The 17,206-nt window shown below is 41.2% G+C and overlaps 2 protein-coding genes across 3 annotated transcripts in view; one reads left to right on the forward strand and one right to left on the reverse strand.

The window, feature by feature from the left end:
* The first annotated feature begins 590 nt into the window (after positions 1–590).
* mpnd (MPN domain containing) lies at positions 591–6,598 on the forward strand. The gene is made up of 13 exons (XM_037674757.1): positions 591–767; positions 1,189–1,391; positions 1,482–1,703; positions 2,916–3,015; positions 3,092–3,170; positions 3,259–3,355; positions 3,439–3,511; positions 4,347–4,423; positions 4,825–4,993; positions 5,812–5,882; positions 5,982–6,071; positions 6,162–6,254; positions 6,337–6,598. The coding sequence occupies exons 1-13, from the start codon at positions 764–766 to the stop codon at positions 6,421–6,423; spliced, it is 1,365 nt and encodes a 454-aa protein (XP_037530685.1). The 5' UTR covers positions 591–763; the 3' UTR covers positions 6,424–6,598.
* Positions 6,599–9,542: 2,944 nt separating this feature from the next.
* sh3gl1b (SH3-domain GRB2-like 1b) overlaps positions 9,543–17,206 on the reverse strand; it is an 18,020-nt gene continuing 10,356 nt past the window's right edge. Inside the window, exons 7-10 of one of the 2 annotated variants that reach the window (XM_037674759.1) lie at positions 17,055–17,158; positions 16,754–16,887; positions 16,206–16,244; positions 9,543–10,093 (exon numbers count right to left, since the gene is read on the reverse strand). In XM_037674759.1, the coding sequence (XP_037530687.1) occupies positions 9,900–10,093; positions 16,206–16,244; positions 16,754–16,887; positions 17,055–17,158 (471 nt within the window). In that variant the 3' untranslated portion in view covers positions 9,543–9,899. The remainder of the gene's footprint in view (positions 10,094–16,205; positions 16,245–16,753; positions 16,888–17,054; positions 17,159–17,206) is intronic. The other variant, XM_037674758.1, reaches the window with a different exon arrangement.

Raw genomic sequence — 17,206 nt, forward strand, 5'->3', positions numbered from 1 at the left:
CAAGCCGTGGACTAGTGAACCAGAGAAGTTATAGCTTTCAGAGTATTTCCACCAGGTGGGGAAGAAGTGTAGCCGGTGAAGTCAGAGGTTTGCTGCCCTCCGTAGGCTACTTCCCGGTAAACGTTCTTTTTCAAGATAAGCCACATCTCGGCGCGGTGAAGAAAAGAGCAGCGGTGTTTCACGGTTCAAACTCATATTATAATACCACACAAGTCACCTAATGTACCTGCTGTGTAGAGTTTCTAACAGAGATGCCTCCGAGGCTCCTGGACGCACTTTTAAATCTACGTCAAAGACAAATAGCCGCGGCTTCACGCGCACGCGGCGACACTTGATTTTTTTCCCCCCCTCGCTGATTTATCGCCTAATCTTTAAGCATTTTTTTTTTTTTAAACATTTTTTATTTTAATTAACGTGTTTCTCTCCGCACCACTCTGCCATCATAGCTGTTGTTTTGGACTTTCAGTGACGATAACGGAAAGTAAAAAATAAAAAGAACACCGGCGCGTGAGAAGAACACTGGGAGAGTGACAAGGACGGGCAGAGAGGGAGAAAAGAAAGGGGAGGGGAACTGACATTAAAGCAACACAACAAGGAAACTAGGCTGCAGAGCCCCGCAGACGCCTTCATTTTATGTTTTTGAATAATAGCCGGAGCTAGTGTGGCCAAGTGTGTGGAGCTCCCCGGCTCGCACCGCCTCGAGTGTCCCGGAAAAGAGCAGCTTCGCACCGCCTGGAAGGCGCTCTCCGTCGCTTTCACAGATATGGGTGAGAATAAAGAACGAGGGCTTTAATTGTGATCTGAGTGAAATGATCTGAGTGAGGGGGGGTTGAAACATACAGGCCTCTTCTTGCGGATACATCCGTTCCTCTAATGGGAGCTGAACACAAAGGCCAGCGCTGTTTAGATGTAATTAATAAAATGGCAATTCTGGTGATTGATATTTCACTTGAGGTTCCATTTATGTATTTAGTGGCTATAGTTGTATCAGCTGCAGGTATAAGGATGCTGGCTGCCATTACAATGAGGCGTTCACTTAGAAGTCCTTGTAATTACAACAGTTTTGTGAGTTTGTTCATCATGTTACCAAGCTGTAGATGTAATGGAACTGTTTGTTTTCACGTGCACGTTACACCTTCACATCATTGCATGTGACCTCTCTGTGTGGAAATGTTTGTGTGCTTTCAGAATTCGAACCGCCGGGCTCCCCGCAGGTCGTGGAGGATGGAGGTGAGGAGGATGAGGAGGAGCTGAGTGGAGGCGAGGAGGCAGACTGTCGGACCACGTCGGGTCGGGGCTCCCTGCTGACCCGGAGAGGGATCACCCTGCGAGTGCTGCTGAAGGATGGCCTGGTGGAGCCGGGGGACGGCGTGCTGGCCATCCATTACCTGGTATTTATACATATTACTATTAAACTTATATATTATTACTGAGGTTCTAACCATGAAATGCAACACGTCACCTGTTTCCTGCTCCCTCAGGGTAAGAACTTTGTAGGTGACCTGTTGAATGACGGGAAAATCCGATGGGTGGAGACGGGGCAGATCTTTAACTCTCCCAGCGCCTGGGCAACGCACTGCAAGCGTCTGGTCAACCCGGCTAAGAAGTCTGGCTGTGGCTGGGCGTCCGTGCGCTACCGGGGACAGAAGCTGGCCCAGTACAAAACCACATGGCTGCACAAATACCAGCCCAGCGCAGACATGGTGAGAGGAGGGCCGTGGACACTCCACTTCTAGCTTTATTTTTCATTTTACAGGACAAACATCATGAGTTCCATCATGATTTGATTTATAGAGCCAAGTCGGACATGCGCTTCAAAGCAAATGTCTGATTTTTTTTGTTTGTTTGTTCTTTTGCAGCTCCAGCAGGCGTTAGCTCACACATAAAATATGGTCTGAGGTTCTTAATCTTTTTCATCTGGCCCTCAGAGTCCTCAACTATAAAGTTAAATCAATGAAAACCAGCATGTTAAAAGTCAATTCTGAGGAGACAGAAAACGAAGATTAAAACTAAAGATTTTTAAGTTTTATCTGCAAGGCAATGTAGGTTATCTGTTGTATTGGATGCACCAGCAAATAAATTAATAACAAACAAAATAATCAAAAGCATTTTTCAAACAAGTGCACGCATAGATGAGCATTAAATTATCATGTCTTATAATCAGTTCCTTGATTTTTTTGTTAAACTGATAATAAATTCAAGTTCAAGTAGACACTTTATGGCCATCTTATAAACTTGATCTTGCAGATAAAAGTTGGAAAAATACTAGAAAGTAGGGGTGCAGTGCACCGATTGCAGTTTTCTGGCCAGTCACGATCTCTAAAAAAACCTGACCTGCCGATTTTGGCTGATGCTGATTTTGTTTTATAAGCGACACTGTCAGGTGTTATGAGGTCACGATGCACCTTCAATTTTACAATCTTATTTTATGGAAAAACATACCCATGACCAATATCCTAGAAACACTAAAAACTTGTTTTAACTGGCCATGCAGTAGTGCGCTGAAATATAAATGAAGTTTAGACAATTGTTGTTAAAACTACAAAAAAAAAAAAAAATCAGTAAAATCATTTTTTCATGTATCAGCCAATCACCCAAAATTAAGGAAATTGGGTCCGATAAATCGGTTGGCCTAATTATCGGTGCACCTGTACTTGAAAGAGTCTAAGATTTTATTTTATTCCAGTTTAATGTGACCCTTATAGCTTTAAGTCAGTATGAAAACTAAATTTACCCACTGTATTTAAAAAGTGTTTAAGAATATTGAGTCAGGAAGAAGCACAAAAACTGTTTTTAAAGTTTAAAATACAAATTTTTTGGCTCTGCATTTGACAGAAAATAGAGTTAGTATTAAGATAAAGTTTATAAATAATAATCTGGATTATTTATTTTTTTTTAATTTCTCATACTGCCAGAGTCTGGTGAGTGAGGAAGACGATGATGAGGATGATGAAGAAGGAAAGACCGCTGTGCAGGCGGATGAGAGGAATAAGAACAAGCAGCTTGGATTTCATGGTCTCTCTGCTCTTCGTGTTCTGCTTCTACTGTGTCCTCTCAGACGTTAATAACGTTCATCTCCACTCTGCCGCAGATGTAATGGTTTCACGTCGAACCGACAGAGAGAGGATTCCCGTCAGATATTGCTCCTTGGGCACCAGAGATGCTGCCAAGTACGTAGTTTTACCCTTTAATTCCATGTGCCTGGTGTGTCGTGGGTGAAATGAAACACGTGACAGACATTTGATCCTGTCTCCTCAGAGATTCACACACGCTGGTGGAGCTGTCGGCATTTTCGGCCATCAACAGATTCCAGCCGTTCAATGTAGCCGTCTCCAGCAATGTTCTGCTGCTAATGGTATGTGCTTACTTGTTCTGAAGGTGGATGCTCAATAAAGACGAGCTAAGCAGCAAAGCTGTTTACTTTGTTGACCTTTATAGGACTTCCATTGTCACCTGACCTCCAGCGAGGTGGTGGGATACCTCGGAGGACGATGGGACACCAACACACAGTGTGAGTGTAACTAGGCCTGTCACGATAACAAATTTTGCTGGGCGATTAATTGTCTCAGAAATTATTGCGATAAACGATAATATTGTTTGAAATTTGCCAATAATTAGTCATTATTGACAAATTTAAGAAGACATTTTTAATTTGTTTTGAGTGTAGTACCTTTTTTTGACCACTGGATAGGAGTACAAGACTGTTTGAACCAAAGGATGGATAGTGGGAGAGCGTGTCTCTAAGAAAAATGGGAAGGAGGCCCCTTGACGTGACATGGGCTGTATCTTCGGTTCTCTATATGGCGGATGCTCGGTGTGGTTTGAGCTCTTTAGCATAGCATTTTTCACACAAAGCCTTTAATAAAAAAATCAGTAAACAAGTTCTCAACTTCTTTTTGCAGAAAAAAACAACTTTTTACACAAAGTCACGGGTTTCAACTGAATTTTGGAGCTTCGACAAGACGGAGGTTTTTTTCCCCCGAGTTCGGCCTGTTAGCTTAGCTCGTAGCTTAGCTCATAGCTTAGCTTCTCAGCTTAGCTGCTTTAAACAATTCAAAAACAAAATTTTGGATGGTTAAAACAGATTTTAAAGAAAAGAGAAAGGGAGGGGGTCATTGAAGAACACCAGAGTTGAGCTTTTTGTCATCCAGTGTCTTCTGTAGAAAGAGAGACATGAAGAAACGATAAAGCTGATAAATGAAAATGAGGTTGATAATTTTCATTTATCGTGCAATTAATTGATTTATTGTTTATCGCAACAAGCCTAAGTGTAACTTATCTTTGCAAAAATAGTACAAGCGAACTCCTGAACTTGATCTTTTTTCTCTCTGTTTGCTGTTTTTTAGTGCTGACGGTCTTGAGGGCTTTCCCCTGTCGGACCAGGCTGGCTGACAGGGACTCAGCCTCTGCTGTCGAAGAGGAGGTAATCTGTCAGCTGGGAAAGTTGACTCAGCACTAAGTCTATCCATGTTTTTGTTGGGTTTTTTTCCCAGGTGACACTTGGATAAAACATAGCTGGTTTCAAAATATTCAAGTTTTTCATGTAGACCAGTGTCCAGAACTTGTCAACATGCTTGGAAAAGTTGATTATTAAAGTGGCACTGCAGAAAAACACAACCTCTGATAAACATCAGTACTGTGTAGCGTACATTAATATAATTTTAAGGCCAGACAAACTGGGAATTTAAAAAAAAAGGAAAAAAAAAAGCAGCTAAACCTTTGTCAGCCACAATTTGTGCTTTTAGTTAGTTAAAGTGAATAGAGAGCAGGCAGGTCTGCCATGTTTTGTCACGTCAGTAAATCGGACGTTTTACTTTGTTCCAGATTTGTCAGAACCTGTTCATGCGTGGGCTGTCGTTGGTGGGCTGGTACCACAGTCATCCTCGGGGGCCGGCCCTGCCTTCGCTGCAGGACATCGACTCCCAGATGGATCATCAGCTGAGGCTGCAGGGCTCAAATAACGGCTTCCAGCCCTGTCTGGGCATCATCTGTGGTCAGTGGTGGCTGTAGATTAAGTGGCTGTGTTTAGCGTATTCTTAGTTTAGTGTATTTCTTAGTTCACATCTTAGATCTTACTGCTGTTTTTCTTTACAATTTATACTTTTGTTGAATGGAACTGGGACCCTGTGCACACAATTTTGTTCCACCACATGTACCACATGTGGCGCAAATGACAATAAAGAACCCTTGATCTTGAGAAGAGATACAGTGGTGCTCTAATCATGGGACAAACGGTTGATCTGAAGTCATAAGTGCACGTCCAAAAGACTTAAAACAAACTGGAATGTGTTGAAAGCTAAAGGTGGCAACAGATATTAATGTTGCAGAAGTTTGTAAATGGTTAACAGGTAGAGTTGCACAATCGGATTTGTGAATTCCTGGTTAACTAAAACAGAGGAACACAAGAGAAAACAAATTGGCTAGATTGCTCCTGAACTGTCTGTAAACTGTTTAATAGTCTCATAAAAACACTGAACAGTGGTGATTAGAGAGCATTGTAGCTCCAGAAACCAAAGACCTGCAGTTTATTTTTCCACTGTTGAGATCACGGTTACAAAACATCCACAGTGGCTAAAAATATGGGTTATTTTGACAGTTTGACAAGGTAGATAAATTGTTGCAGTGAAAGGAAATGGTGAATGTTAGCTATGGCAACATATAAACTATGTCGTGTTGAGGCAAATTTTTTAATTTATGCCTTGTTTCCAAATCAAAAAATGCTTGTGTTTGACCAGCTTTGCATTTCAAGACATCTTCACGGTAATGAGCCATGGATCCAGGCAGGTTTCATTTAGCTTTGGACTATTTCAGGTCCATATTACCATGGAAACCAAGGTGTGGCATCTACAATAACACCATTCTGGGTAGTACCACCACCTGAGGTAAGGACACAGAAATCATGCTTTTTATTTGTTCACCTTCTTTCATAAGTTTGCCAGTTTGTGCAGTGATAACAGATATCACAATGTCTCTGGTTGCAGCAAAGACCTAATGACTATGGAATCCCTGTAGCCGTGGAGGTCACTTATGTGCAGGACAACTTTTTAACCAGTGACGTTCTTAATGAGATGGTACTGAAAGAGCAATTAAAAGTTATATTAAACTAATGCAGAATTAAATCATGTCTGTCAAGAGAAACAGATGCGTATTTTCCTCCTCAGATGCTGCTGGTTGAATACTATAGAGCAGCTCCTGACCTCGTCCAGTTCAACCAGTACTGGTGTCCTGATACAACCATGATGGACAAGATTAAGGTGAGTTTACCTAAATGCAACCAGTTTTCTATATACCTGAGCTTCAGGTGTTCCAGCTGATGTAACTTGTCCAATTCTACAGGGCTCTCTGAGCTGCCACGCCCCCAAAGACCAGGCCTACTCGCAGATCTTGGAGCACGTCTACAGTCAGCTGAGCAACATGCACTGAGGTCCGTTCTGCGTATGAGACGTGAGAGCGCTGCAGCAAGTCTTTCATTTCAAACGCTTCCATCCACAGAGCTGGCGGCTCTGTGGTGGGCAGACAAACTTTGTGAATTTGGCTTGGGAAAACATCTAAATAGATCAATGCCTTAAATGAGCTCATACGTGAATCATAAACTCTGACGCAGCGTTATTGTGAGTTAAAACGCACTTCTGTGTTCGTGTGAACACAGCTGCTCCTGACGGTTGTACTGTATTTATGAGCAGAGACAAACAAACAATAAGAACCTAACACTCACATCCAACAAGAACAACAAGGATCTTATTTAGGGGCATTTCTTAAATTAAAAGCAGGCAGGCTGAATGGCCTTTGACCTTTTACACATGGACCTGTGTGTCTGTCTGTGACAGTATCTGATCAGATATCTGCAGATATGGACTATTTAAACTGTTATTGTCTTGCCTTTATAGACTCAATAGTGGTGCAAAAATATACTCCATAACACGTATGCAAAAGTAACGGTGTTTGAATTGTACTTTGCAGTAGATTTTGTTCTTATATGTGCTTTATAAGTCATATTTAAGGGTTGTGGTGCAAGTAAACCAGCTAGTCTAATGAAACGGGTGTTTGCGTGTGTTGTGAATGTGCCCATCAGCCTCTCAGGTGTGTGAGTTGCGAGTCTTGTTGGTTAGGGCAGATATTTGCTTCCTCTTTGATCATTACTGTATTTATTATTACCTGTGGACTGTGATATTCATGTACGAGGACAGAGCAATGCCTTAAACCTGCTGATCGATGATCCACAAAGTATTAAAGATACACACTGGAACTATTTAAACATGTGTAATTGGTATTTGTTAGCTTGATTTTGTTGGTAGAGCTTGTTAAATGCATCAAGCCAGAGACATATTTCTTTGTGACTGGATTTAAAATGGATAAAAGACAGCATTTAGATGTTTCTCTTTATTTCCTGTAAAAAGTCAGGAGGCAGGGAACAAAAAGGAAGCACATACAATTAATGTGAGTTAAACAAACAAACAAAAAAGTATTGCAGTTAAATTCTGTATTCATACCAAAAGTTTTAAAAAAGCAACTTACATCTAAAATATACACTTAACGAGGTGTAATGCAGGTCGACATGCAAAGATTAATTTAAATGTTTTAAGGCCTTGTATATAAAATATAATTCTACAAAGATCCATAGTGATTTAATGTTGCGTAAAGGAAAATGCAAGACTGATTAAACACATAGCCCTTAAAGGAGAAAAAAACAAAATGGGACTTTTAAAAAATGGATTCAAATTTTTTTTTCAAAGCACTTTTCCACTGGTGGTCTGCTTTGTATCAGTTTTAACAACCTGGAAATTGCCTTTAGTGTCATCGTGCAGAAATCTGCACTCATGCATTTAATCTTAACACATAAAAGTGCCAGCAGCTAGAAATAAAACAAGTAGGACAAAATAAATGGCTGGGTTAGGTTCTTTTCTGTTTTAAAGGCACTAAAACATGCACATAGGTGTTTTCTAAAATCATTATTCACACAGCACCTCCTATTGCCCTTAGCCCTGATCTACATACAAGTACTGAGACGTGTGGTCGCACATGTAAACATGAGATGGACCAAACCAGTGGGATGGTTAGGGTACAGGGAGCAGTGTGGAGTGATGAACAAACAGATAAAAAGAAAGAAATGAACAACTACAAACAAGCACACAGATGACATTCACAATTAAAACTTTTTTTTCTTACCATTGAAAATGAACAAAACACATTTTTGGTAATGAAGGCTGTCCTAGTTCATTCTTACAACCATGCTTCCCTTGATGTTTTCCCTTTAAACATCTAGCTCGTTCCCTCTAACTGTGACTGCTAATGTCCAGAACACGTATCCAGCCATGTCTGGACCAATTACACATCTGTGTCCATCAGCACAAATCAAATCAAAGTCACTGCGGATGATCAGTTACAGAATACAGTGAGTTTCACATTCTCCGAGACACATTAACAGCGAGGACAGTTAGGGGTGAATATAAAAGACCAACTCGCTGCCAGCAGCATCGTCCATGCAGGCACTGTATGGAGTTAAGGTGCCTAACAGGGCTTAAGTCTTAACAAAAAAGAAAAACAAGTTTAACTAGAACAAACAGCACAGAAGCTACATGAATATATGGCTGTTACAGAATCATTACTGCTAAACATGTTTCTATTGCATTTTATAGTCTTTTTGGCTCTGTCTCCTCTATTAGCAGGCTGGCAGGTTACCACAGATAACTTTTTATTTTTGATGTTTCTAAGCAACAAATGCATGTGCATGAAAAGGTGCAACTTTGAAATGTTACCTTTGAGTCAGTGTGAAATGATGGAGCACATCTGTAACAGAGACTTCAACTGATGTCCAACATGCAGTTAAAACATTTTCTGTAAAAACTGTGAAGACGACTTATTCAAACCTACTGAAACTAAGGGGGAACCATCAACACACCTGCCATTAACAGCTATTAACTAGAGAGCTACTTGAAAAAAATCCTTGCAGTCAAGACTTTTTAAAATCACGACCTAAACACTAATTTTGGCTCAAGTTTCTCCCTCCTTTTGAATACAATTAGTTCAAGTGACACGTTCATTTTAGTTTACATGAATGTAATTCTTGGTGGTGCCAAAAGATGGCATCAAGGGGTTCCCTTCAGTCCTCAGATGGTATTACATCCATCCATCACCTTTATCTGCTTCTTCCTTTTGGGGTCCTGGGGGTCACTGGTGCCCATATCCAGCAGTCACTGTGTGAGAGGCGGGGGACACCCTGGACAGGTCTCCAGTCCATCACAGGACACACATAGACAACGAGACAAACAATCATTCACTCACACCTAGGGACAATTTAGAGTTATCAATCAGCCTAACATGCATGTTTTTGGTCTGTGGGAGGAAACTGGAGCACCCGGAGAAAACCAACGCATGCACGGAGAGAACATGCAAACTCCACCTAGAAAGCCCCCAGCTGGGATTCGATCCAGCCACCGTTCAGTCATTTACTTTGAGGTTTGTGGTGCTAGTCTAAAAAACGTTAACAACGGAGACCTATATGAGTCAGAGACCATAGTTACACAAAATGAAAAAAAATCTGACATCCCAGTTACTGCTTTTTAAAACAAGTTTTTTTTTTTTTCTGTATGGCTGATCTATAAAGAAATATTATTGCTTACAACAGTCATTTGTTTGTCCTTAAGAAATTCTTCTTACTTTCAGGTGAAGCATAAAAATGTCTATGTTCTCCTTTGAATCATCTTACGTTTTGATAAACCAGGTGAATATTCTGGTTTGACATCATATCCAGATCTTGTGTTGACAAAAGTGCTCATTCGTGACGATGACGATGGAGCTAAGAGTGAAAAAGAAACCTTTGTGGACCATTACTTGTCTTGCTCCTCACCATTTCTGCTCTCTTTCTCTTCTGTCAGTCTCCTTGTAGCCTTTTTGTTGTATTAGTGTGGCAACGGAACAAGGACTTCAACGTAATTGAGAGGGAAGAACCCAGACTGGCCATTCAGCATGCCCTCATACCAGTTTTCATCGATCTGATTGGTCAGGGTGATGATGTCACCCTCGTGGAAGCCCAGCTCTCCCTCGTTCTCTGGATCGAAGTCGTACAGCGCCTTGCAGCTCGGTTGCTCTAGAGCTGAGAAGAATAAGGAAGAAAAAAGATTAGACTTATAAAAACAAGCTTTAAGATACAAAAAAAAAAAAAGGCCCACAGCAGTGCCACTTTTACAAGGAAAAGATGCCATGCTCAGCTTTGGCATGACTCTATGTGGTTTGTACATTTTCCATACCGAACTGAGCCAAACCGGGCTGAAGAGCAGTGGAAAAGGAGCTTTAGATAGATAACATCATAGCTTTGAAAACAGTTTATAAATTCTGGTGACCAGGGTTTAATTTCTCAAACTTAACTATCTACAGTGTTCCCAACATTTCATGAAAACAACATTTCTTGTTTTGCCTGATTTTTCCAAGTAAACCCTGAAATTCCAGGAGATATTATCCATCATCTTTACCCGCTTATTCCTTTTCAAGTCGTGGGGTTACTGGTGCCCATGTCCAGCCATCACTGTGCAAGAGGCGGGGGACACTTTAGATAGATTGCAAGTCCTTCATAGAGATATTTCCATTGCACCAAATGCTCAGAACTTAGCATCTTAGGAGGCTGGTAGAGACTCACATTCAGAGATGATAGGAAGTATACTGTAGCCTATAAGGTATATGCATATGGCAATCATTCCTAATAATTAATTATACTGTATAACATCAGACACTAAAACACCACCACAGCCAATCAGTAAGGAACAGTGTTGGCATAGCCAATTTGGTGCCCTAGACATGATTTTAGATAGCGTCCCCTGCACAATTTTATAAATTTCACTGCCAATCTACATAAGAAACTAAATAGCTTTGTCTTTGATATAATTTGTTTTAGAACCCAGGCTAATGGCAGGGAAGGACACTTGCATTAGTGAACACTTGCTGAGTGAAGCAGTATTAGGAAGGTCCAGGGGCATGCTCCCCTGAATTTTTTTTAAATAAACTACTCAAAACTATGCATTCTCCAGCCATTTAAAGTGCATTTTGCTAAATTCTTATTGCTAATAAAACCTAAAACCAGTATATTATGAAGGTAGAACACTGACTTCCAACCATCTATAAGCTGAACTTTATTTGAAATCATATTTGAAAATTGCATTACACTGTTTTTTTCTTTTTACTCACTGCACCATGGGTTTGTCTTGACTGCATCATTTTGTACTTTTATTACAATATACCTTCTGTACAATATAAAATTTATGCACTAACAAAGCAGGCAATCTTGGCAAATCTACTAAGTAGGTAACGCAGAACAAATTGCCTTCATAGACCTGAGTAATCAAGTGACTATTCTACATACTAAATCAATTTTACCCAGATAAAAGTTTATAAAATCTTTTAAAAAATACAATGTACTTGTTGAGCACAATACAAGTAGATATGCCCTCACTAATGCCGCTTTGCCATTGATGAGTGCAACTCCACTCAGCTCTCCTCTCGGTTCTTCTCAGATGTGGGTGATTTGCCACTACAGTGGGGGGCCGACCCGTTTCCCTGCACTGTGGGCAGAATCGTCAGTGCAAACTGGGCGGTATCCTAACAGTTATTGTTAAAGCCACTCTACCCTTTGTGGCCTTTAACTGCCCTATTATTGGACTTCAATTTCTTTAGCATATCTCAGCACTGCTTACAGGTCCTTCTCAAAAAATTAGCATATTGTGATAAAGGTCATTATTTTCCATAATGTAATGATAAAAATGAAACTTTCATATATTTCAGATTCATTGCACACCAAGTGAAATATTTCAGGTCTTTAATTGTTTTAATACAGATGATTATGGCATACAGCTCATGAAAACCCAAAATGCCTGTCCCAAAAAATTAGCATATCATGAAAAGGTTCTCTAAACAAGCTATTAACCTAACCATCTGAATCAACGACGTAACTCTAAACACCTGCAAAAGATTCCTGAGGCTTTTAAAAACTCCCAGCCTTGTTCATTACTCAAAACCGCAATCATGGGTAAGACTGCCGACCTGACTGCTGTCCAGAAGGCCATCATTGACACCCTCAAGCAAGAGGGTAAGACACAGAAAGAAATTGCTGAACGAATAGGCTGTTCCCAGAGTGCTGTATCAAGGCACCTCAGTGGGAAGTCTGTGGGAAGGGAAAAGTGTGGCAGAAAACGCTGCACAATGAGAAGAGGTGACCGGACCCTGAGGAGGATTGTGGAGAAGGGCTGATTCCAGGCCTTGGGGGACCTGCGGAAGCAGTGGACTGAGTCTGGAGTAGAAACATCCAGAGCCACCGTGCACAGGCGTGTGCAGGAAATGGGCTACAGGTGCCGCATTCCCCAGGTCAAGCCACTTTTGAACCAGAAACAGCGGCAGAAGCACCTGACCTGGGCTACAGAGAAGCAGCACTGGACTGTTGCTCAGTGGTCCAAAGTACTTTTTTCGGATGAAAGCAAATTTTGCATGTCATTCGGAAATCAAGGTGCCAGAGTCTGGAGGAAGACTGGGGAGAAGGAAATGCCAAAATGCCAGAAGTCCAGTGTGAAGCACCCACAGTCAGTGATGGTCTGGGGTGCCATGTCAGCTGCTGGTGTTGGTCCACTGTGTTTTATCAAGCGCAGGGTCAATGCAGCTAGCTATCAGGAGATTTTGGAGCACTTCATGCTTCCATCTGCTGAAAAGCTTTATGGAGATGAAGATTTCATTTTTCAGCATGACCTGGCACCTGCTCACAGTGCCAAAACCACTGGTAAATGGTTTACTGACCATGGTATTACTGTGCTCAATTGACCTGCCAACTCTCCTGACCTGAACCCCATAGAGAACCTGTGGGATATTGTGAAGAGAAAGTTGAGAGACGCAAGACCCAACACTCTGGATGAGCTTAAGGCTGCTATCGAAGCATCCTGGGCCTCCATAACACCTCAGCAGTGCCACAGGCTGATTGCCTCCATGCCACGCCGCATTGAAGCAGTCATTCGTGCAAAAGGATTCCCGACCAAGTATTGAGTGCATAACTGAACATGATTATTTGAAGGTTGGCTTTTTTCTATTAAAAACACTTGTCTTTCATTGGTGGGATGAAATATGCTAATTTTTTGGGACAGGCATTTTGGGTTTTCATGAGCTGTATGCCATAATCATCAGTATTAAAACAATTAAAGACCTGAAATATTTCAGTTGGTGTGCAATGAATCTGAAATATATGAAAGTTTCATTTTTATCATTACATTATGGAAAATAATGACCTTTATCACAATATGCTAATTTTTTTAGAAGGATCTGTATAAGTTCGGGTGTAGCTATACTGCGCCATCATCTCAGATATCCCTCACTAAATGCACTTATTTCTTATGGCACTGTCCGTCAACACGATGAGGAAGTGGAGGTTCAGATGTAGTTTGCAGTTTTACTGAGCTGGTCATCCAGTAACGTAGTTCCGCTGGCCAATCAACGGCTGCTGTCTGCTTATGCCAAAATTGACCCCTCAGAGCAGCCCGCTTGGAACCTCAAATAAGGTGGTCCCATAAACCGGGCTGAGTGGGGTGGATACCGACAATGGAGAGGTTCTTAACTGTTGCTGTGTCGTGCAACGCCGAGCAGAGTTCAGACAGTGGCAAAGTGCCATGTACGATGCTTCAGAAACCTATGCAACCAGTTCTGTTACTAAATAAACTGCAAATACTTCCTAATAGCCAAGTTTTGAAGTCCTCATATTCCACAGTGATCCAGATAATGATGTGCATGTGAGCAGGTACAGTAGTAAAGGAGGAGGGTGCAAGCTAAGCAAAGTATTATTGTTACTAACAGTAATACGGTAGTATTTAATATGCTTTGCTATGCAGCTGAAAAAGTATAAATAGTTTTTAGGAACACAGTAGTGCTTCGCTACTTCGCAGTTCGACTCTTGCAGACTCGATCTTTTGTGTTTTTTTAAAGTAAGATAGTACACGAGAAAAAAAATTGTACACGACACATGATTGCCAACTATAATATTACTCACGTGATTGGGACAGTATGAGATTCAGTAAAAAATTAACGAAAAAAAAATACTTTGGCTAGGCACCGCCATTTTGTAGTTTTCTCTCAATAAGCCTACACTGTATTGCCACTCCAAAGGACTACATTTCCCAGAAGCCATTAGTGCCCCCACACAGAAGCAACAGTGCTTCCAGCCGTTGCCTTTTGCAGAAATGGAGGGAAAGTTTTGATCCAATCCGAAAAAGTTTGGTACTTATTCATAGTGACTTCAGCGCCCAGCAGATGCAGAGAGCAGCACAGAACCAACCGGGAACCGGACCAGAACTGGACCTCCAGACTCATCGGTCAATCTGAGTGCTGCCTGCCGGCCCATGAGGCCTCCCGAGCAGGGAGCGCCACCCTGAGGTCCAGCGTTCTCTCTGGAGCCCACCGGGACTTCCCCCATATGAATTTGGACTCGATTGGGACCACCGTGTGGTGCCATGCTGGCCATCCGAAGGTTCGGCTCCCTCCAAAAGTGTTTTGGTGCTCAAGGGCTGCAGAAAGCCGACCAGAACCGGCAGGGTAGGTCTGGCAAGGTAGCTCTGGCAAGGTAGCTCTGGCAAACTGGAACCGAGCCACTGTGTTCTGCAGAGCTGGTGAGTAAAATTTTGCAGTACTGTACAGAACATTGCAAAAGTGTGGGAAGGGTTCCTAAAGCATATATATATATATATATATATATATATATATACTAAAATAAGTATAACATCCCTACTTCATGGAGTTTCACTTATTGCCGGGGGTGGGGGGTGTTTTTAATATAAGAAAGTTACACTTTTCTTTCTATCTCCATTTGTGGTGCCCACTGGATGGACGGCACCCTTAGCATTTGCCTATACTGTCTGTCAATGCCACAGGCCGGCTCTGGTAAGAATACATATATTATCTACACCATAGAAGCAGAACACTGAACTCATTGTTACTATAATACTTATACTAGCATTAATACACATACACATTAAAATCTCAGAAAGATCCTCACTGAATCAACAGATCAGTGTTCAAATTCCCAGAGTTTTCCGTCTGGTAAATGTGAAAGTCATTTTCCAGGTTTTTTCTGATTTCCAGAGTCGCTGGCAACCTTGCATCTCTGACGCCAGGTTCCTGTAGGACTGCCGTCCTGCTCTCATTCTTCATTTTGTCTTTCTGTCTCTGTGACCTCACACAGATCAGCACGGATGTACACGCAGACAAACTCGGCCTTTTGCTGCCAAACAATTTTCTCATTGTATCAACTTCACCCTACACACTGCTGACTGACAAAGGCTAGAGGGCTGGGCTAGAGAAGGCAAAGACTATGGTCACTCATTCTTGATTACTCACCACAGTATCAGTTTACAGGAGCAAAAAAGAATAAAACACTTGGTAAAGAGTACTGCCAACAATTACCAACACTTCATAACAGGTGGGTAAAAAGAAGCTGCTTGGCCTTTACACAGTTTCTACATGAGCAGCAAGTAAAAAAATGAATCCAATATTTCACTTTTTTTTACAAATGTCTAAGTTAATGCCCTAAAAGTAAATTATTCACACATATTAAGCCAAAGAATGTATGTAAAACAGTGGGAAAGCAAAAGCAAGAATATTAGAAATGTTATAATCTTAAATATGAATGCACAATAAATAGAACCAGATGTGAAATTTTGTCCTTTATTCACCAGATATTTCCTATCATTGCACAATCTTGGTTAGATAATAGTGTGAGATTGTTGACATGTTTATTACTTTCACAACATGCAAATTACCACACGTTAGTCATGTAACGTCATGCTTTGTTGTGTTCAGCTTAGACTTGGTTAGAAAAATAAAGTTTTGACAGACTAGGTAGTATTTGTAAGCAGTAAACATCAGGCAGTGTTTTTTTCTTTTTTGCATTTAAATTAACGAACAGTAAGTGTATTTAGTCAGCTGTGTTTTTCTAACCCAGATGAAAATCAGACAACGAGGAAGTCAAGGCAGTACTTCAGAAGCCAGGATGTGGAATTCAAACAAAACCACAAGCATGCTGATGTTTCAGACAAATTCATACATAATATAAACAACTGATGTGAAGCTACTATTCCGACATTTTGTAACAGATGCTGTGCGCGCACACTCACAAACGTGTGCTGGACATTAGCAAGACCACAACAAGCAGCCTACACACACAAACACACACATAATCTGTGACTCACACAATCCTGGTTTCCGAAAGGACAAGAGAAATGGCAGATCTGCTGATGTCACAGGAAAAGGGAACAAGGTCAGCCAGAGAAAGGCCAGCTAGATAAATGGGAGGGACACACATGCACACACCATCACCTCTCTCGCACTAAACACGTTCATGTTTTCCTGCTCAACAACTAAATCATGGTAACAGTTTGTATGTTAAAGTTTCAGGGATACATTAATTTTTAATCTTCCAGCAGACTACAGAAAGTGAAAGAAAATGTCCGAGTCTGTTTCTGCTACATTGTTCATGTTGAGCAATGATGTCAACACAAAGGGGTTCAGTTTAGTCTCTGAGATTTCAAAGAAGAGGGAGGAGTTTCATGAAGGCATGTTATTTTGGCTCAGTCCATTTAAGTTCGTAGAAACAGGTGGATATTTTGTTGGTGTAGGAACCGAGTTAGGAAGGTTTTGTCCACATATTTTATATGACGACCTTTAGTGAGACTTTAGGAGTAACAGATCTGGGAAGATGAATAATTATCTGTAAACAGTTAAAGAGTTTGTGTGTTACCTGTGCTGCGTGATGGAGGAGGAGCCATTGAGCTCGAGTAGCCACCATTTGAATGGTTGTTGTCTCCAAAGTCGTAGATAGGTTTAGGTTTAGGTGTGTATTCTCGTCTTGGTCTAGACTGAGCTTCGTTCATCCTGTTAAAAAAAACAAAAAAACATTTTATTTAGGTATCAGATTAAACATAATCTTATAAACATATCTGGACTGCAGTGAGTGGGAGTGAGTTTGTTGCAGATTTGAAACAGAACTGAAACTCAGAGCACGCTGGTCTTTGTACGTCTTGAGGTTTCAATGCACCCACCTGTCACGCAGCTTGTCAGAAAGCTCTTCCAGCACTTGCACAGCTTGTTTGTGATATTGAAGCTGGGACTCCACCAGGGATGAAAGCTGGCTCACTTGCTCTATCTACACACACACACACACACACACACACACACACACACACACACACAC

Source organism: Nematolebias whitei, chromosome 3 (assembly GCF_014905685.2).
Source record: "Nematolebias whitei isolate Nwh7 chromosome 3, NemWhi1, whole genome shotgun sequence".
Lineage (NCBI taxonomy): Eukaryota > Metazoa > Chordata > Actinopteri > Cyprinodontiformes > Rivulidae > Nematolebias > Nematolebias whitei.